At 30.3% G+C, this 23,580-nt stretch overlaps 1 protein-coding gene across 4 annotated transcripts in view; it reads right to left on the reverse strand.

The window, feature by feature from the left end:
• Nucleotides 1–23,580, reverse strand: part of LOC143248673 (cyclin-G-associated kinase-like) — a 91,159-nt gene that overhangs the window by 27,747 nt on the left and 39,832 nt on the right. For all 4 annotated transcript variants that reach the window (XM_076497274.1, XM_076497272.1, XM_076497271.1 and 1 more), the window contains exons 4-17: nt 22,319–22,433; nt 21,674–21,813; nt 20,908–21,033; nt 19,298–19,387; nt 18,057–18,192; nt 16,754–16,903; nt 13,706–13,886; nt 12,199–12,251; nt 9,686–9,957; nt 7,179–7,312; nt 6,356–6,469; nt 5,875–5,955; nt 4,013–4,130; nt 3,394–3,473 (exon numbers count right to left, since the gene is read on the reverse strand). In XM_076497274.1, the coding sequence (XP_076353389.1) occupies nt 3,394–3,473; nt 4,013–4,130; nt 5,875–5,955; nt 6,356–6,469; nt 7,179–7,312; nt 9,686–9,957; nt 12,199–12,251; nt 13,706–13,886; nt 16,754–16,903; nt 18,057–18,192; nt 19,298–19,387; nt 20,908–21,033; nt 21,674–21,813; nt 22,319–22,397 (1,754 nt within the window). In that variant the 5' untranslated portion in view covers nt 22,398–22,433. The remainder of the gene's footprint in view (nt 1–3,393; nt 3,474–4,012; nt 4,131–5,874; nt 5,956–6,355; nt 6,470–7,178; nt 7,313–9,685; nt 9,958–12,198; nt 12,252–13,705; nt 13,887–16,753; nt 16,904–18,056; nt 18,193–19,297; nt 19,388–20,907; nt 21,034–21,673; nt 21,814–22,318; nt 22,434–23,580) is intronic.

The following is a 23,580-nucleotide window of genomic DNA, read 5'->3' on the forward strand; positions in this document are numbered from 1 at the left end:
CAGAAAATCAGACCCTACTGTCACATCCTCACCTTCAAGATTTATTATAGCCTTCAGTTTGTTAGGTACAGAGCTATCAAACAGAAAATCAGACCCTACTGTCACATCCTCACCTTCAAGATTTATTATAGCCTTCAGTTTGTTAGGGTACAGAGATATCAAACAGAAAATCAGACCCTACTGCCACATCCTCACCTTCAAGATTTATTATAGCCTTCAGTTTGTTAGGGTACAGAGCTATCAAACAGAAAATCAGACCCTACTGTCACATCCTCACCTTCAAGATTTATTAATAGTTTCTCTTATTTTTAATTATATATTACCTATAACTAACACAAAGTGAACATTTTCATCTGTTAAATGACGTATTTTATACCATTGTGCCACGAACATAATATTGTCAATTTCACTTAATGACTAGCTTGTATAGTTAGAACAATTTTGAGAATTAGTGGGAAATTGTTTTTGCATGTTATCAGTCTATGCTCTTTTGTGCTTTAATCAATCAAATAAAAATAATTTAATACAGTACTATGATTAGTATAGAAATGTAGAGTTGAGTCTCATCAACAATCTACAGCAAGAAAAAAATTCACGTAAATAATTTATTTCTTGTTTTTTTTATCTTTACTCTGAACTTATCATAATAAAAGTACAACTAAAATGTAAAAACTGTTATTTCTTTTGGTTAGATTTTGTAAAATAAACAATAATAAAAATATTTCACGAGGCATGCATGCCAGCAGCTCGGAGTAGCTCATGGGTAACGTAATTCGATGGTGTAACATGAGCTGTACATTCCCCAAGTGATTTACCACTTATAATGGTGCAAATAGTACTTAAACATTGGTTCAAAGAGTAATATAATTTAATTACAAATAGATGTATACTGTTATAAGTTTAGGATAATCAAATACAATTTCATGTTACATTTTGAAGTCATCCTAGTAAGAAAAGTTGGGTAGTTTAGATTTATTTTGGGGGAGAGGTTTGGTTTGTTTTGAATTTTGTGCAAAGCAACTAAACAGCTATCTGGACTAGCCATCCCTAATTTAGCAGTGTAAGACTAGAGGGCTACTCTTTTACCGATGAATAGTAGGGTTGACCATCATATTACAATATCCCCACAGCTGAAAGGGTGAGCATGTTTGGTGTGATGGAGATTTGAACCTACAACCCTTAGATTTAGAGTAGAGTGCCTTAACCACCTGGCCATGCCAGGCCAGGGGAGATATGAGGTAAGTGAAACTGATTAACCTTGTACAGAGTTAGGTAGAGAAAATAACAGATAACATACAAAGTTTTAGAGACTACAAAAAGGAAATCTGGGATTTTTCAGATGAAGAAAAGTTAATAATATTGAACCTATAAACACTATACAACTACAAAAGCCCATTTGGAGAGAGCTAAGTGGTATTTATTATTTGATAGAAATTCCTGCATCTTGAACTCTTTTTCATACATCACAAAGCTGACTTTTTATACCTTACAATTATATAATTTTTACCTGTGATTAAAGTCTCTTTCTGAGACTAAATTCTACTTCTTTACTTCCAGGTTTAGTCTCTTTATAACATTGCTACGATTTTCTGTATGCTGATGATTAGTTTCTTTACATAGTCAACATTTTGTTTGTTTTACCTGTAATTAAAATCTCTATAACACAGATGTTAATATTTTAACTAATTAAACTAATTTAGTAATTATTATTTTTCTCTGGCACACTAACATAAGACAATCCATCCCTCAGATAATAACTTCAAAGATGTTTATGGCTTTCCTTAATAATAACGAAACAATATTTTTGTTTACTTACTGTAATAACAAAGTATACAATTGGTTTGTTCGTTTTTGAATTATGCACAAAGCTACATGAGGGCTATCTGCTCTAGCTGTCCCTAATTTAACAGTGCAAGACTTGAGGAAAGGCAGCTAGCCACCACCGCACACCACCAACTCTTGGGCTACTCTTTTACCAACAAATAGTGGTATTGACCATCACTTTATAATGCCCCCATGACTGAAGGAGCAAGTGTGTTTTGTGTAGTGGGGATTCAAACCTGTGACCCTCAGATTATGAGTCTACTGCCCTATCCACCTGGCCTTGCCGTGCACAACTGGAAAACAGCTTTTAATTAAGCACTTTGTCTGATTAACTCTCTCAACACAAGGCCAGTCTATATGACTGACCACATGATCTCGCCGTTCTCTTTTAGTCTGCAGATTTAATACTTCTAACTTTCAGTATGGTGTGTATATCTTCACAAAATTAACGTACAGAAAATTACATTTCTGGTGAAATATTTTTCATAAAATAAAAAGGATTTGTTAATGAATATACTGAGTATTTGTTTTGAACGGTGTGCAATGTAATTTTCATGTTAAAATAAAAAAATACTTTTCCTTATCTCAAACTTCCTTGAATGCATTTCAAACGTTTTTCTTTAGTAAAACGTGATAGTTTATATGCTATTCTCTCTAACCTAATTACAAATGGAATCAGGCAATCTGAACGACTTTGTATCTTTTCTTTCTATAATGACTTCATATTGTAACGTGAAATCACCTTCATTTATCCTAATTAACCCTAAGTTCATAACAGTAAACATCTATTTATAATTAAATTTTATTTTTATATTACACTTTGAACCATGATTAACTACTGACCACATGCTTATAAGTTATAAAAGTCACTCGGGGAACATGCAGTTCACATTACACCATCACCCACAAGATATTTCTATTAGTGCAAGCAGCTGGTATGCTTTATGAAACATCAAACCATTATTATTAATTATTTTAATTAATCTAAAAATAACCTTATTTTTAGATTTTACTTGCTTTTATAATTATTCATAAAGAATACACATGAAAAAAATTTATCAAATCTGTTTTCTCACTCTTGTTTGTCAAAGAGAGTTAACTCTAATTATTTTACACAACTCATATTATTGTACTTAATAAATTTTATTCGATTAAATAATGCACCAAACAATATAGACTAATAACACAAAAAGTTGACAAAACTCCCTGATCTCTAAAAAAAGTTTCTGACTCTGTGACACAAGAATCGTTACAGATTCATCCAAGCAAGCTGTTAACTTTCTCATGAGAATGATGTTAGCACTCTGAGTGTAACTGACAATTCATACATAGTAAAAAAATCCCAGGTGGATAGGGTTAAGTAATACCTCTAAATATATGGGGCAAAAAAAAAGTTATGCATCCAAGAACAGAAATTTCTAAATGCATTATTAGAAAACCACATCTACAGGCAAGCATGTGCTTGTTTTAAATATACAGAATGAGTATAATTTTGTCTGACACATCAGAAAGATCAGTGGTTAAGTGTTCTAAAGACATACACTAGTTTTGCCTTGAACATAACAGTACCTGGCTAATGTCAAAACACCTGTATCTGGTGGAATAAAACCAGTGAAGAGTTGGAACTGAAGTATCTTGATAGCTGTAACCTGTTAAAAACAATTCATTCCAATTCAAAAATGGGTTTTTGATGGATATAAATATCTGATATCTAATTATACTAATATCAGATAAAGAAAACTAAAAAGGCATGAGACAGGATAATGAAATTATTTTAGCATGGTATTATAAATGTGAACAAAATAGTTATGAAATAAATTGTTTGTAATTTCCAGAATATTTTAAAACCTCAGGCTGGTAATATGTATTTCATTAATTCAGAGGCATTCTAAACAATTTTTAAAAATTAATTAATAAAATGATGTAAACAGTATATGTAAGTTCTAATGTTGAGGAAAAAACACCACCAAAGATTAGTTGGTTTTTTTTCAATAGGACCCAATGCACTGCTAAGACCACTAAGAGTTTTACAGTTTATAAAATTGAGGTATTTTGTCTGAACTAAGTAATCTATTTCAAATTACAAGTGTAGGTAATGCAAGTTTAAAAACTGGTTAATTTGATAAATAACTTAAGCCAACCACTTTAATGCTAATTTTATATCCTTTCCAGAAGTCGTGCTACCAACCTTTCCTTGTACTTTGCCTCCAAAGGTAGACCTTGCGTGATGAATCATGACTGTTATGTCTCCCATGACTGACACATTCAAGGGTATGACAACATGTTGATCAGCCATGTTGAAATGCCTAGAAGTAACAAACAGATGTTTAACCTAAAGCCATTGTTGCCATTCTTAAACTCCTTCTGTTTATTCTACTGAATTACATTCAAATTATTTAAACCACTTTAATATGAATATATTTTAATTAATTATGTTATAATTTAAAGTATTATTTTATCTAAATTTTACTGATTTCTTTTAAAAAGAAACATTTAAAACAGCAATTTAAACTGCAGGTTTTGCTGTCATCTGATTACAAGTCTAATCTTCACCAGCTATTATACATGATACTGCAAAAACAGAATAAAGCATGTTAGCATACAAGGTCAAATTGAAGTTTCATCTGTCTTTCACTGGTGTATGGAAAACTTCCAAAATTTATTGATGGGAGTTCTACATTCTAATTTTAAGGTCAGCCACACCCACTTGCAAAGTCAAAGCTGTGTTGCTAGGTGACAGTTTAGAGTTGAATGACATGCTTACAACCAATAAAAAGAGATTTTACACTATTAGTTATAGCCTAAAGAAACCTCTACCAATGTGAATTTGTAGTATGGAATAAAAAAAACTTAATCCACTGTTCTCTTAAGGTGTACCTGGTGTTTGTCACCTCATGTGTATTAGTTTCCTGAATAGTAAGACTGCATATAGGATTTACGTTTACATTTTAATTAGTTGTGCATTATTCATGTTATTAAATTATTACTTGAACATTTCATGATTATATACATTTAACTCAATGTTGTGGAAATGTCTAAACAAGATGGTGTCAATCTCACATGCAAGTGTTAGTGAAAGAGTTTGTGGACAACCTTTGTCCTGTAATAACTACAAAAACAGTGGGGTTACATTTACAGGAATAGGTTGGCGTACCTGCATCAAGAATAAGAGACAAATAATTGGAAAAGAAAATTAAATATAAACTATAAATCAGAAGATAAAGATATGAAATTATGTATATGAGGGAAAACAAACCTCTAAAAAGATTTAAAAGATACGTACATGTTTCCATTTCTTAAATTTAGTCATTTCATTACACTGTACATTGATGATAATATGTAGAGCTAACGACATTGTAGAGAAAATGGATAATAAAATACAAACATTTACTTTAAAAAAACATTTGATATTCATTTTGGAAGTTCTAGAGATAATGCAAATGAAATTTTAAAACTAAATATAATAAATAATATTTTTATACTGAAAATAAAAATCACATTGCCTGTCAACTATTCTGATTCTGAGCATATATAACTACATTAAATAAAGAATGGTTTATTATAAATAGTAGAAAAAAATCAAAATTAAATGTCTTACTTTTCTAAACCTACACAACCTTAAGATTGTGCAAGAAAAATTTATATCTATTTCATCAACAAGTTTCATTTTTATAAAGAACCTTCAAGAGAGTTGCATACCTACTTACAAGTATGTTGTAGCGATCAGGTTAGTAAATATTAACAACAATGTAACATATGCTAAATCTCAGAGTCACATGTCTGTTTATAAAGTAAAATGAAGAATGTTCAAATTTAATTATGTAATTTTTTTATGGTATTGTATTCCATATAAATCATTAAATAATTCTAAAAACATTTTTTGCACTATTACCACCTCAATTTTTTTAATACACCAAAGACATTTGTTAAGGTATCACTTACATCCAAGCATTTTTCATATGTTAGCAGTAACTCTTGGTTAAACATTGTTTCAATAAATATAAATTTTAAAAACTAAGTCACAATGCTAGTGAGCACTATCTGACTTACTGTATCTTCTCATATTCTTGTGATGTAGTTACTAATCTTTCTTCTCCTAGATAAACCTCGGCAAAAGGACGACAACCATCTCTGTTATAAAAAAGACTCAGTCTTTAATAGAATAATTTTTGGTTTTATCCCAATACTCAATAGATACACAATCTTTCTTTTACTTTAACACAAACCATTCACCCGATTGTCCTTATTTTGTATCCCGATACATTATTCATACTTCCTCAACAGATGACAATCATCAAACACTTGAAGCCCCATAAACCCACATGATTTGGTGTGTATTTTTAAATGAATGGATTGTTGCTATCAAGCAAAATGTATAAAATTAAATAATACTAAAAATGAAATACTCAAATTATTATTCTGCAAGAAGTAGATTTATGGAAAGTTTAACAACTAATTACATCAGCTTTACAGCTTTCCTTTCTCTTCAACATTCTGGTTTTCCTATGTCAGAAAAGACAAAATAACTAACCTTAATTTTGTGAAGAGAGGAACTGGTTTCATTTCAATGGACAAGAGCTTTACCCTTCGCCTATGAGGTCGTTGCGAGTGTGGTGAAACTAACTGGGCTACATAATGTATATATCTGAAACAAGATGTACACTGGGTATTAACATGATTGCTCGCATCATTCAGTTGACGTAAACTTAAGACACAGAATAATTTTTTTTTTTTTGTTTAAGAGAGTAAGTTGGAATTTATTTAAATTCTTTTTGTTTTTCTCTTTGTTATCTTCTTGGAAATGATTCAGTATATCTTACCTTATCATGAAATAATTATTGACAAAAAAATTAACTAAATTCTATTGATGCCTGCTTCAATGAGGGCACTTGCAAGTTTCACCTCATTAATTTGAATTTCATTTCTTGACAAGTTTCTAACTAAAGCACAGTATTTTAGTTTTCAGTTTCACAAATCATTAACTTAATTAATTTATAAAATACCTTATTCATTCTAATTTCTGATTCTCATAACTTTAAAGAATATACATGTAAATATATTACAACACCATAGCTTACTTACTTTGCTAAGGTATATTCTACATTTTTTCAAAGTATACTACTGCTGCAATTTTCCATGAAAACGGTTACAAATTCATACCGAATAACTCTGCAAAAATGGTGAGTTGTCACACTGGGAACATAATAACTGAAACTGTTCGGGAGGTTTATGTAATCACTGAAAACACGTATCTTAACGCTACAACACTTTTACATTTCAATTTACGTACCAAACTTTTTCACATTAAAAGTCTAAAACAAGATCTAAACTAAGAGAAAGTAAACCGTACTTACGTTACTTGAGATGGCGTAAGACTTACTGGACATCTTCTCACAGCAAACAACTGAAGTACTTCTTGTGGGGTCTGAAAGGCATGACACATCACTAGGAATGCACAGACAAGAACGGCAGAAGATATTTTTCCGTCCTTGAGAAAGGAAAATACAAAATAATTATTATAAAACACAATATTATTCAACATATTTTATAATTTTATTATGTTTCTGAAAATATCACATCAGTTAACAGTTTATCTCCAGTTTAGATTAGTGAACGATAAATACACACAAAATTCTAACTCCTTAAGTGCAACGTGCGTTTTGAAACTATTATGTAAAATAATTTTATTATGGAAACATTAATATAAAAACAAATAAATGCATCAGGAGATAAGAAACTGATCAATTCTGTTGTGACCGTCTGTTGATAATGTCCACCTCCAAGTTCAGTGAAACATGGTCTAGTAACAAACAACCAAAGTAATTAATGTTCTTAATCCAAATGTCTATACCTTTCTACATCTCTCTCCTCACAGTTCAAGTTTATAATTTATAATTGAATTAAATATTAGAGAAACTATCAAAACTGAAAAAAACAAACAAAAGATACCATACTGAACAAGGAAGCTGTTCCAGGTCTGAACATACAACACAGATGTTTTATAGCTCTGGGTAGTTTAAACCTAGATGGCACTACAAGTGTAAATAATGTTGTGGATGTTGTGGACCACACCTCAAAGATGGCACTACAAGCGTAAATAATGTTGTGGATGTTGTGGACCACACCTCAAAGATGGCACTACAAGTGTAAATGATGTTGTGGATGTTGTGGACCACACCTCAAAGATGGCACTACACAAGTGTAAATAATGTTGTGGATGTTGTGGACCACACCTCAAAGATGGCACTACAAGTGTAAATGATGTTGTGGATGTTGTGGACCACACCTCAAAGATGGCACTACAAGTGTAAATGATGTTGTGGATGTTGTGGACCACACCTCAAAGATGGCACTACACAAGTGTAAATAATGTTGTGGATGTTGTGGACCACACCTCACATGTTACTCTGGAAGATGTTACAGAACATCAAAATATATGTAGTCTTTTTATGGCAAGTCCCTGTTTTAATAAACATTTATTGTGTGATGATTTTAACACTGTATTCCTTTTAATTATATACATATCACTCAGTTTGGTCTAGTAACAAAAACAAAGTAAAAATATTTAACATTCTTACCCAAACTGTTGGTATCTTTTAAAGCATAATTGTCAGTATCTCTGATCAGGTAATAATAATAATAATAAAGAACAAAACTGTAATTATCTGTTTACCCTACTGTCACTAAATCGTTGGCAATTAGAGATTGATGTGTATTTCAAGTTGTTTATAAACCTGATTCTCGTAATTCGTTTATTAACAGTTAAAGCACTGACCATAAGTGAAATATTTCTGTAGCGTGTTTGAAACTTAAAGTTGGATAGAAATTTCCATTTCAAAGCTAAAAATAATAGACAGTAATAACCAAACTACATACCAATATACCTACTGCACAAAAATTCTCTTTTTAGTTATATTACTTACGAAGTCATTCAAAATTTCACTAACTAGGCACAAGCTACAAACATGTAAAAAAGCACATCCTGTTGAAGTGCTAAAGGTCAAGAGTTGTTAATCTAAGTTGTGTGAGGCATTCAAGTTGATTTATTTAATCACTCCTAATTGAAACAATTGCTTAGTTGTGCCCATATTCAAAACACAAAAGATTTGATTTAACACTAATCAAAGTAGGAATGAATAGTGAATATGTTTCAAGTTATATCAATGGGATCTCTGTGGATTCAAAAATCTAACTGGAAAAAACAAACAAACATCTGTTTGATGCCATCAGTCAACAGTTTAAACAAAAAATAAAGGACGGTATATTTATAATAAAAGTCATATTTTTTTCAACTCTGATATATTTTATTTTTTGAGAAACGATTATCGAACTTTAAGTTATAAAAGTTACACTTGAATTATAAGGAATTAGCAATATCTTATTTCTAGATATACAGACAATGTCCCAAACAAATGAAGAAAAAACAAATCAGAGAAAAATTTTCAGACTAACATACCAGCTCACGTAAAACACTGTAAACTATTTAGTGATCTATTGTCAATAAACATCTTTTATAATTCTTTCTTTAAATTGAATTGAGTCTTTCATACATCTACGCACTCACATCTATATCACAATGTTTTGAGAAAAACATAAATAACAAAGTTAAACAGGATAACTACAGCACAGTGATGCATAATGTACTGTGTAAAATAATAAATAGTATTATTACATTTACTATGACACCTGTAGGAATTAGCTAACACAGTGCATTTATTTATTCAAATAAGCATATCAATACAAGTTTCTAAATACTGACCTTATTACACAGAGAACAATTATGATGTTAACTTAAGCTTATTAAGGCTGTAAAAAATAGAAAAACAAAACACAGTCCGTGTGCTGTAATATAATTACTTACAATACAGTGGACTACACAAACATTCTTAGGATTCTGTTGAAGCCACCAGTGCATGTTTCTGCACAACCCAATTAATGTTGCAAAAAACGGTGCTCTTCTCACAGGCCAGCCCACTTCTGTTACTTTGGATTCAAACTTTACCGATGTGTACGTCCGGCCTGACACGTTGTACACTGCATAATGATTACGATGTCTAGTGTCAAGAAGTCCTCGAACATCTTCTATGTGGTTTCTATATGTTGATTCTAAACCTTCAGCTGGGAAGGACATAACTGCAAGATTGAAGGTTTGTAGTTTTAGATTACAGAAAGTGTTTTTAAATTTAAAATGTTACGCCACCTGATGAGGTAATACGTACAGAATATCAACAGTAACAGATGTCAAGCAATTTACAAAAATATGGATAGTTCGGAAATATTAAAATATTTTGGATCCTACCAATAATTATATATATACACAAATATTCTTAATGGAACTGAAATTATATGTACACTAATTAAATGTTAAGGAAATGAAATGAAAGTACAATAAAAAACAAGAGATGATGGCTCAGTTTGTTCTAGTATTTCAAAGAAACTAAATATAATGTTTATCTACTTGAAATCTTGTTTTTAATTTTACAAATGTACAACTTGCAAAAGAAATAAGAAAGCAACACTGGTAACACCCTCATGACAGGTACATACGAGAAGAGAGCTCCATTGTACGGCTATGTATATACTATAACTTCTACATATTTTTTTTATTTTCTAACATTTTACCATATTATTCAGCTACCTCTGACAAAAGTCATGATATCATTGGTATATTAATTTCTCTCAATCGTGATTGGTCGATACGGGTGCACTTGGGAAGTAATGAGGCAGTTTTTCTGTTTACCTTCTAGTGGTGATGATGACTACTTCCTGGTTGATAATGAAAGTGAATGGGATTTATCATATGTTGATAATGACATCAGTTCTCGTGGTTTGAAAGAATCAGTACCAGTTGGAATGGAAAAATTGACTGGGTGGAATCTAATTTTCAATTCATTTGCTGATGCTAGGCCGAAAGATGCTGCTCCATTGAACCAGTCATATGAAGGAATAAACCCCAATATAAAAATGGCTGGTGAAAAATATAGTAATTATTTCAAACCCTGAGTGGATATACAAGGAATTTCAGTAAGTTTTATGCACTAACTACCATTTGTTAAGTCCCAAATCCTTTAGCTTTCAGAAAGATATCTGGTGTAGCTTGCACACAGTGGACTAGACTACAGATAACATATAATGGTTGACAACTGGTATTCCAGTTTGAGGTGAACAGATTATTTAGATTGGAGAAAAATGCACATGATGGACAAAAAGGCAAAAAAGAGACCTCAACAGTTGAAAAGAATAAAACATATACAGGAAATCCCAATTCTTCTATAAACCCTATTATGTTAAGAAATATAACAATTACATGGGCTCTGGTGATAAAGCTGACCACTATCTGGAACCTTATGCCCCTTGCTGAAAATTTCTGGCATGATTCAAAATGCTAGGCTTACATACAGTTTCTTGGATGACCCTAAATCCCTTCCTGGTCTGTAAAGACAAACTGGAAACCAAAAATTTGAGTATTCTGCTTATCTCAGTACTGTTGACAGGCCACATAAATAGTGGAATTGGAAAAGTAAGAGAGTAGTACCACCAGGAAAACAAAATCATAACAAAACAAAAGTTTTGACGTGTATTCAACTTTCTGAAAATGTAAAAAGTCTCCAAAACAACTGCCGAACGTGCTCAAAAAAAAAGGAAAGTAATGATGACCTGCCATCCTAAGTGCCCAGAAAAGCCAGGCCTATGTTCATTGAACACTTGAATGCCTAGCATTCTCAAACTACATAGCAGTCTCACTGTCATCCATAAGTACACTACAAAAACATGATGTATATACAGAGACAGACAGACACACACACACACACACACACACATATATATATATATACATATTACACTTATGTACTTTTTTTGGCCTATTTCTACATGTGCGTGTGTGTCTGTGTATATGTCCTACATTGCTCATATGTAACATAAAAATACAAATATATTACAGTTCTATGCAAAAAAATCATAAAGTAAAAATCCACATTATGCAACAGAGTGCAAAACTACATATGGAGCTCAAGAATTTAACAGTCTATGTCATACTTCTTAAAACAACTAGAATGTAACATTTCAGTTATTTTTAAGCCTAAGAGATGAGAATAAACTGACAATAGATACAGATATCTGTACAGCGTAAACTCATGAAATGCAACACACTCTAAGGTGGCGTTAATGTATATTACTGCATTTTTTTTCTCAACCTCTTTTCAGCATTTGGCTTTGTGACATAGCAAATAATGAAACACTGGACAGAGAATCAAAACACGTGAATGCAGGTAACTGAAATATTAATAACAGATTATACAAAGTATTACAGTCAACCTGAAGTGACAAACAAACACAGCACAATATACGGCAAATCAAACAATCACTTATTACCTGCTATCCTTGAAGTTATGTAGCTAAAGTCCAGATCTGTCTTCGTTATAGTTCTGAAAGATGAAGGCAAACACAATTTTATATTTAAAATTTTCATACAGTTTAAAAACTAATGCGGCCCGTTACTACTGAACTGGGAATAGTAGAGAAAAATTTAAGAAATAAATTTCTAAAAAAACACTAAATAAAAAGTACTATAAACTATCTTTAGCCATGCTTTTACCACTCTCTGTAATACTGATGTAATCATAAGAAAACTAAATATGATAAAGCAGTAATGAACAGAAATTCTAATGTAAGTTATTAAAAACAGATTTCTATTTTTCACATTACACTCTCTAAAAGCGAGCTATACAAGGATTTCAAAATATGTTAATCTTTCTTACATTTCCTTACTTTATTTACACACATACACATAAATAATTTTATTATTATTTTGTATAAGATTTATTAAATGGTAAAACTTAAAGAAAAGTTTATTTTTCATTACATTAAATAACAAAATACAATGAGTATGAGACAGTTTGTCAAACAAGGTGTCTGGTCACATATGAAAGTTATAAATGCTGTCTTAATTAATTAGGATGGATTTTTTCTATTTTCTTATCACCAGGTGGCATGTAAGTGTGGTATCGATGTAATGTTTTTTACATGCATTTTAAACCAGATAACTAACTGACAAAAAATCTAGTAGCAGTAGATTCAAAATTAAGTACTTGGAATGAACAAACTGAACTGTAACTCATAACCAAAATTTGTTTCTACCCTCCTACTCAAAAAAAAAAAAAAAAAGAACAGTAAATACCTAATACACATGCAGGTCTTGTACTTTTTTATGTTACACTTAAATACTCAAAGATAATAAAAGACAAAAATACTAAATATCTATACATGTTTGATGGGCTAAAAGTTAATATACAGTTTGATACTAAAGAAAATATTACAAAAACAATTGAAAGCAGTTTATTGTTTGTTTGTTTTGGAGAAATAGTTGGATTAAAAATGAAACAAATGTAGTCAATTTTGCCAAGTCTTGTATATATTCTAACACACAGATCAGAAACAAACAGGGTGGGACATATAGAACAGAGAACTAATATCTAGTATCAAGTTACAGAACAGTAGAACATAACCTACTTGGTAGAGTACCTGTAAATATAAAACTCACATACAAAGTAACATTTCAACAGTTTTCCTTTTTACTGTTACAGCAAGACTGGTTAGTAATAAAATCAAAATGAAATCCCATGTCTGATACAAGTACTGTAATGACCTTAATTAATGTTCTCTCTCTAATTATGAGATACTTAACAAGCAGTAAAAAAAATGTAAACATGTTCATTAAATAGAAAAGCAAGAATGATATGTTTCGGCAAACACGAGAGACATTTAGTAAAATAAAAAAACAAACTTATCTTAACATACATTTACTTAAATGTTAAATTCACCTGTTTTATAGATTAAAAGATGAGCCAACATACACACTTGTTACAAACCACTGACTTACTGCTGGACAGTTTGCATAAAGTTCTTCAAAAGGTATCCAGCACCTCCTCGTATAGAAGTAAAAAGTCCACTACTTGTTATCTGGGTAGAATTTTGGGGGGGGACGTGATGATTATGACGAGGTGGAGGAGTTGGCGTACTGTTACGATCAGTGTTGCCTTTTCTAGGTTGACCGACATGGACTGTTTAAGATACGTTTGTTAAGTATGAGATTTGCTGACCATTAATTTAGTTAGCAATCATGAAGACTAGATCTTAATTTTATACGTCAGCTGGAAAAATGAAACAAAATTAAAAACTGAACATACAAGTATGTATAACAAATAAATCTAAAAGCTTAAATGAATTTTTCTTTCTTGACAGTTTGTATTTACCTTCGGAGTAAAAATATGAAACATAACCTGTTTTTAGACTCTTGTCTTACAAGCAAAAGTACTCATCTCTCCCCAGTGACAGGAAAAGGTTAATTTATCATTTTAAATCACTCTATGGGCCTTATAAATTTTGATTGTTTTGAGCTCTTGGTTTCACTCAGAGCCAAAGTTCTGAACTACTTGTTCCACCCACTGCAAAAAGTGATCGTTCAATATTTCGGCAATGCTAAGAGCCGCTCAACAATAACATACGGTAAATCTACATTTTTATTATTTAAGTTACATCACAATTTGAAATGCAAATTATAGTGTAATTAATTATTAACAGTTTAATGTAGAATATCCTGATTATGAAATACAGTTTGGTATCAATATTATTCATATCTGATCTACAGTCATTTTACAAGTGAATAATAATCAATGATGATGAGAAAACCCACTTGTAGAGAAATATATATATATATATATATAAATTTCTCAACCCAAACCAGCTGTTTTTACACATATGTTTCACAAGTGAATGTTGAGCTTTGACTGAGTGTACAGCTTTACAAACACAGCACAGGAGGAGGCTGGCACAAACAGAAGATAGATGAATACTTAGACACAAAAGTTTCCAATATATATATATATTTGGTTCTTTTTGTTTTCACTATCCTCTTACAATTTAAGTATTAATAATCAAATGTTGTATTAAAGTTTCTAATAATTTTCATTCCTTTTTCTATTATGTCTGTTGTGACCAAACCAAAAAAGGTTTCAAAAAGAGAATTTATGAATTGTGACTTTTGTAGCATTTTCAGCACATGCACGATTATGGGGAACAGCAGGTGCCTTCTCACGTTTTTCTGCATGATAGAGTATACACATGACATCACAATAATTAAGTCAGACTTAAGTTACCCAACTGATTTAATATTTATAATTGCATGGATAGTAGTTAGTCATGGTTCAAAGGGAAATAAAACAATACAATTTAATTATAAGTAGATGTAATTTAGACTTATTTTGACTTCTTTTATGTTGGTTACGAAGTTGGTCAGATTTACCATTTCTGTTTTTAGTTAAGTTAGAGAAAACAACAAATTATCAAGTTTTACTGAAAAAGACATTTGAAATTTATATAAAAGATCTCAGGAATTAAATAAAGGAAATTTGAGATTTTTGAGATATGGAAAAGTATTTCTAATTTTAACATGAAAATCACTTTGCACATGGACTATTTAAAACAAATACTTAACATGTTTATGGAAAAATCTTTATTTTATTAGAAATACTTCACTAAAAAATGTGACCTTTTTGTATGTTAAAGTTTTATAATATTAACTAAAAGACTGCCAAAGTTTGGGAAGCTATACACACTATATAGAAAGTTAGAAATATTAAATCTACAAAGATTTTAAAGAGTACAAAGAGGTCATATGGTCAGTCATGCAAACCAACCCCTTGTTAAAAGGAGTTAATAAAATACAATGGTTCTACAGTCTTAGTCTTAAAAGTTGGGATTCTCAGTGTTTAGTACATGGACCCTCAAAACTTTAAAATAAATGATCAGTTGCACCCTCAAATTTTTGAAGTGTGAAGGAAGCTATGTCAAATAACAGACAGATGTTTAGATTGATGACTATATACATACTCAATAATTAATACACTACTTAACCTTTTCCAGCTCAGTAGTGTAACAGTAACAACCTCCAACCCTGTACTATTTTACCATTTCTAGCCCAGTAGTATAAGTGACCACCTCTGATCTCTCATGATTTTACCTTTTCCAGCATAGTGGTACTATACTGGTCATTAATAACTCAGAATGTAATCATATCTAAAACACACTTTAAAATATACAATATGATAACCACAGAACCTTTAAAGATGTAAATTTTAATTTTTTGGTAAAATAATGATTTATAATGAATAATATCTGCTCTGCAACATAGGTTAAACTGTTATGTATTGTGCTCGTGACCACTGACAAAGAAACCTTATGACTTGAAGGCAAGATAAAATTTCAAAGCAAGTTAATGCACATTGCAAAGTAATTTTTAAGCCAATTACTTTAATGAATATGCCTTCCCATGGCATACAAACTAAACAGACCATAAACATTATTTCGAGGAAAGAGCACTGCATAGCCTCACAATGTACTAAACCAAATTATAAAGATTTACAATCTATGAAAGAAGCTCTCTAGCTATATAAACTGCAATAAAAAACAATCCAACATTTTATTTGTGATTTTATTAGCTTCAAAAACATGGAAGTTGTAAAAACAAACATGCAGAATGTTAGAGTTTGTCACAAACTTCACTGCTTTCAAACTATTTGAGATAAAAACAATGAACAAACTTGTACAAAAACAGATAAACTGTATCTATGTGTGAAATTTAATTATTTCTACCATCTCAATAAACATTATAACAGAATGACAAATGTTAAAAACTAGGGTTAACAGTACTGATTTTTTAAGTTACTTCATCCAAAACAAATGTTAACAAATCATGCATAAAAAGAAAACATGAAATCTCAACATTTCATTAAAATTCAGATGGAAATGTCCAAAACTTTGTGTTATTTTGCGATACTAGGCTGGAAATGGTTAATGTTTAATGAATTTCTAATGCTTTTTAAATTTTTGAACAAGATATTAAACAATTACAAAAAGTATGTTTTCTAACCTGGACTAACAGGGTTACTTCCTCCTATGGGCTGTCCTAGCCTTAAGGCCTCTTGAAGGTTTATTTGTCTGGCTTCTGCAATTTCTAGAAGACGTTCGACTACAACATCAATACTAGGTCTGTCTACAGGATTGACCTGCAACATTCCATCTGAAAAAAACACATGAAAAATAAGATAATTATATAATTATAAAAACTGGTAAGGGCTTAAACCACTATACATTTTCATGAGTATGTAAAGAAACAAGAAATAATCAGAAGACATAGTATTGTTCATTCACAAAAACAACAACTTGTACAGGAATAATCAGATCAGATGTTAAAAAATGCTTGTACTTAAATGTACATACCAGACTTGTATTAGGATGAGGCAACATCAAACAAAAACAAATGTTTGTATCTCAAACATCCCAGTATGTTTGTTCTTGTTGTATACTTTGGAATGTTACATGCACAAAAAATATGTAATTATCCCCAAAAAATAAAATGTCAGAAGTAAATCTTTTTATCACAATCTGTACTTTGAAATATTACACATAAAAAACTCAGTATATTATGATATGTTAGAAAAATAATTGCAAAATTATACATTTTCAATAATTCCTGGGAAATTGAGTGATACCACCTGTCAAACTCCAGATTTGACCAACCAAACCATAAAAACATTAAATTTTTCTAACAAAAAGTGTTATTTTCAGGTAATGAAAAATACAATTCAAGCAACCATACCTGCAGATAAATATCAAAATTATATTAAATCTTGAACATTAGTCTAATCAGTGTTTATCAACTAACTATTCAAGGTTTTTGAGTTTTTTTCAAAGATTTTGGTTTAATAATAGTTTAGGGGAGAGTTCCAGGCTCATGTAATAACTGTTCTATCTAAAAGTCTGTGTACACCACTAATATTAGTGTGTCAAATCCATTTTTGTTTATTTAAAACACACTGGGAGAGAATGTTTTCATATTCTCCATGCTAGATGAGATGTTGATTCTAAAGTTCTGTGTATGCCACTAATATTAGCGTGTTAAATCCATTTTGTTAAAAGCACACAGTGGGAGACAACGTTACATGTTTTGTTAAGATCTGCATTACAATGTAGCACAATATGCATGAATAGCACATATAACAAACTGTAACTGTCAAGACGTCTTTTCTTTGGTGAAGCTGTAGTTCAAAATTAAAAATAAAAATTACTAAATCAAGATTTTAAAACTACTGAAAATGTTCAGCAATTGTCTGTATATTTTATGTACCTACCCCCAGAAGTATTTTTCTTACAACACAGTTTTAGACACTTACATATCAGGTCGTGAAGCACTTCGAATTCTTTATCGTTTTCTGGAATGGTGTACTTTCCATTAATAATGCGCAATTTTGCAGAATCTTCAAAAGGATGCACTCGAAAAGCAAGCAAAAACAGTACGCATCCCAAGGCCTGTGTACAAAAAAATATTTTTGAACCTCGTATTACATTAACAAGAACACTTCCAACATAACATGCTTATAAATTGTGCAACAAAAAAACTTTAGAATCATTTTAATTCTAAACTACACGATCACAGAGAATTGCAGAGGACTCTTTTAAGCTAGCACTTAAAAGGACCAAACATTTTCAAAATACACGCTACTGTTACACATGGGGATTAATGTTATGCACAAATCAGTTACTTGTGATACTCATTAATAAGTTTTGTTCAACAAATCAGTTATATTCACATCAGACTCAGACAGTTGGAATAATCAGCAGGAACAAAAATTTTGATCAGTTTATCCTTTTCATATGTCATGATACTAATTAATTAACCTTATAGACCTTGAATAAATCAAACATACAGTAAGAGCAACACTCCATTTACCTAGATAGTTAAAATAGAGGAAGACCAATACTTAGAAATAATAATATGAATTAGTTGAATATTTTCTGGACATTGACTTCATCATAATTATACTTAATTGACATAATAAAGCTTGATAGGTTACTTATTAACTTTCCTTCAAGTCAGTCACTCAGTTCTTGTAACTGTCATGTCTAACACCAGTCATTTGTCTTGTTACATATTCCTAACGGTGATTTACTTTGAACAAAAGGATGAACACAGTAAATAAAATGAATCTCACTGACATTAGTTAGGTAGAATTTTATATTTGCTTAAAAATATTTTCTAATACCAAAAGCTCAAAAAAAACATGCCTTTGATTTGAAAGCTGTAATGAATAATTAGGAGGAATGTGAAAGAAAGATCAACAATTTGGTATGACTTTTGGCAGTAATATTTATCATTAGGATTATTGGGACTATTGGTTTCATTGTTTAGCTGTTGAGGATTTGAAATGGAAAACACTGATAATCTAACTTTAAATTCCAATTTTTATTGATATCTTGCCTTAACAGCCATGTTCACTAATTTTTTTTTCACTACTGAATTAAAATCTATAAATAATAACCTACTGAGAAAAATAAGGACTTTTCACTCTCATTTAAGCTTCACACATGAACTACTTATCATTTAAATAAAAATTAAATAAAAAGAACAACTTACCCAAATATCCATAGCTTCATTTATGGGATAGTTATTATATGTATCAAGAATTTCTGGTGGTCTGTACATTGGAGTCGTGTGCTTTGACATCTGACGAGAAAGAAACCCAGGTATAAAATACAACTGATCAAAATTTTATCAGCTTTTCCTATTCCTCAATTTTTGTTTATAATACTGCTTCTTATCACAGGTATGTTACATATACTGACATAATTTAATGTTTTTTGTTTACTACAAAGCTCAACGTAAAGAACTGAGTAAAGCAAAAATATTATGTGAAATCACCCAGTTTCTATATAATACAAATAAGAGTGAGTAAGTACTCCAGAATTATCTGTTGATGGCATACTTTCTTTTTATATTTTCTTGTGCAACCCACACGTGGTTATGGCCCCTTCAACGAACAGATCTACTAGCAAGTTGGCACATAAACAGATTAGAAAAATGTTCTTAATAAGATGATGACCCTTTTGGTAGTTCTCACTGAATGTTTTGGACATTTGTGGAAAGCTACATGAATGCTGTGAGTGCTAATTGTCCCTAATTTTCAATTAATTCTTTTTTGCAATGGGTTCATTATAATATATGAGTTGATGTATGCATTTTTGTTCACACTATAATTATTGATACAGTAAATGTACCTTCACAAAATTTTGCAGACTTGTATTAAAGATTTGTTTGTAAAAATATTGATCCTGTTTGGTTACCAGTTCCAGTGTGAAGTGATTTCATGTTATAATTTAAAATAACAATTCTTCGTCCCAAAAAGCTCAAATATTATTTGGATAATCTCTAAAACCTCCTAAATATGTTTAAAACCTTTGTTTTCAGTAAGACAATACTTTATGCCATTTTCTATATCCTATATGTGATCTGTCGATTGACCAACCTTGTAAGCGTCATAAAAAATTAGGAAATAAATATAGCATCATATAATACGAAAATATAAGTGTTTAGTTTAAGTCTCATAATATTATATATTTATTATATTGAACTTCCAGTCATGCTTAGCTAACATTACAACTTGCAACAACACAGATCACATGCACTCATGTTACCATATCCAGTAATATAAAATTGACCTGGTCTTGACTGTATTTTAGTTTACTAGTATTTTGTATCATAAAGTAACGTTTCAATTATTATATGTTATTCATATCTTTAGATTATTACTATTTAGAAATAAGTCATAAAACTTATTTTTCTTAAAATACACAGCAATAAATAAATAAATAAATCAAACAACTATCTCTTCTAGATATGACCTTTGAACTCAGTTGCTGATGGACATAGACACCAGTTCAACTGGATTTATTTTACAGTTTCTTTCTTTAGATGCTCTAATCAAAATTTCAGTCATTATTATTAAATCTTTATTCCTCTTTTAAATTTCAAAACAAATTATACATACTATAATCTAGGTTCTATCTTAAAATAATTTCAGTTTGTAAAGACAGGAAATAGTCTTAGAATTTATAGATTACCCAAATATGAATGAAAACTGCACAATTTCAGTGAAAGTTAGTAAAAATGTTTGACCATTATTTATTATAATTCTAACTGAACACACAAACCTAAAAACTTTATAATACCAATAAATTTTAACTCACTTCATCTTCTACAAGACTACGTTGTATGGCAGTCCAAGAACTATCGGGTTGATATGACTTTATTGTTGCTGATCCAAAGTCACAAAGCTTTAATGCACCTCTACTATTCAATAGTAAATTTTCTACCTAATAAAAGACAATAATGTTAACTATATATACAATGTGAGCTATGGAAATTAATAATTACAAACTGTGAGGAAACAAAAAAACAAACAATGAAAATGAGCTTGACACAGAATTCATCTTTTTCAATTTTGTAGAATTATTAAGTTTTTATTTTTAATCTTACATCAGAAAATATGAAGAAAAACCAATAATACAGAAAGCAGTGTATTTTAACTACAGCATGTATTATAAGCAAGAGTGTATTAAAAACATTAAACTTAGCAATACTGCCCCAAGAAATATTAAAGTAATTTACATACGATTAATCCACAAAGTAAAAACAAGATATACAATACTATGTTTAAATATTTCAGATAAAAAGGTTAATTTACAAATACATTTTCAGATAACCAGACTATCTGGCCTGAGCTTAGATCACTTTATGAATATTAAATTACTCAAAAAATTTTTTGCAAAAGTATATTTTTTAGCAAATTACAAATTTAACTTTTCTACTATTTTAATAAAACTGAAAAGCTACTTTCTTTTTTCCAAGATCCACTAATAAAAACATAAATTTCAAAAAACAAATTTCCAAACAACTCAGTTCTAAAATAACGAAATTACTCAAAATACACAATTTTAGTCAAACAATGTCAACCTTAAGGTCTCTGTGAATGATCGGAGGCTGCTGCTTATGCATGTGCTGAACAGCTCGACATGTCTGATAAAATATCTGCACGACTTGTTCACACGTTAATGGACTTTGTCTATCTTTCAAAATGTCCACAAGAGGTCCTCCTGAAAAATGTAAGCAGCATATTAAGGAAAATGATCTTAATGTAATCAATTCTTAAACTACTAAAATTGAAAAATATAGCAAATACACACATGATATGCTAAATATCATTCTCTTCATGTCTTCAACATCTATAGCCATACAAATGCTACAAAAAACATTTATCTGTAAAATTACTAAATGTAGGTTCTATATTATAAAAAAAGAGATTTATTTGTTTATAACAGAATAAAACAAATCCATGAATGTTTCTCTATTTTTTAAAATCACAGATAGTGTTTATAAATGCATAAAACTTGACAGTCATCTAGCCAAGCTCTGCCTTTATTTCTAATGTGTTCTCAAATGGAAAATATACATACAAACAAACCACTTACATTATCACTGAACAATACTAATGACAAATTACAATTTCTAAGAGTATAAACCATTCTGTTATATATGCTATACCTTTCATCACTACCACACATGCAGAGCAATACCTGAAAATAACCAAAGAATACATACCTGTACAAAGTTCTGTCAATAAAAGATATTCGGACTTGCCATGATCAGACTGGTTTTTATCTATGGCTGCTGCTGCCATAAATCTTATGACGTTAGAGTGGCCTGAGAGCTTTTTCTGAAGGACTGTTAAGCTCTTTAACCAGCTTATTACTAAGATATTAGATACATATGGTATCAATCATGCTTTATGTACATCTTGAATATCAACTAATTATCTGTGATAAGTGAAAAGACAAATTAAACATTCAACTCTTTCTTTAAGATGTTATACAGTACTGGACCAAATGTATCCATGACAGTAAAAAATGCGACTCAATATAAAACTGTTAGTACTTGAGATACTCAAGGTATTCAAAGGGTTAAGTAATTTACCATACACTACATCTTAAGGTAGGCTTAGCACTCTAATGAAATTACAATTACTGCTGAAAATTAAGATCTACTGTTTATCAACAATAGTTCTACAAGTTTTTGAAAGAAACATCCTATGAGGTATGAATTAATTTTTCCATCACTAATATATACATACTTTTAAATATTACAGGAATACCGTTTTCCTACAAACTTTACTCTGTACAAGGTACCTAAACAAATGATTTTCAAACAAATGTTTGTTTTAACAAACAAACAATTTCTACACAAAAAATTTTTAGTGTAGTTTAACTGACTATATAAAATTATATTTGTCAATATTTTGTACTTCCAAAAGTATTTATATATATACTAATTTGTATTCATAAAGAATATTTATGGGTGCACGACAATATTTGCTTATATTTCAGTCCTATTTTTTTCTAAGCCCTTAAAGCAGCTTACATGAAAATTATAGATGAGATTCGAGAACAGAAAGGTGTAAATTTTTCAATAACCAATTGATACGAGAATCACATTGAAAGAAACTAAACATGTATCGTGCTTCAAGAGATTTTACTAGAGTTTATAATAATGCATAATATTTTCTTTAAGTGCATTTTTAAGATAGATATTTTTACCTTCTAAGCACAAATAATCAATGAATATTTGTATTTCTTTTTCAAAATTTCATACTGTAGAAGAATTTTATATGGATTTAAAAACTGCTTATCTGCTCTGCCTAGATTTATTCTTCAAAATAAAATTATCTTTACTTATACTGCAACAGTTAATTACGGTACCCTGTTTTTATAAAGCATAATTTACACTGAACTGCAGAAAGAGTTAATGCTATAAAGATGGTAGAGTTGAATACCTAGGCTATGATTTTGGTATTTTCAACAAATAAT

The sequence above is a fragment of the Tachypleus tridentatus genome, chromosome 4 (assembly GCF_004210375.1).
Source record: "Tachypleus tridentatus isolate NWPU-2018 chromosome 4, ASM421037v1, whole genome shotgun sequence".
Taxonomy (NCBI): domain Eukaryota; kingdom Metazoa; phylum Arthropoda; class Merostomata; order Xiphosura; family Limulidae; genus Tachypleus; species Tachypleus tridentatus.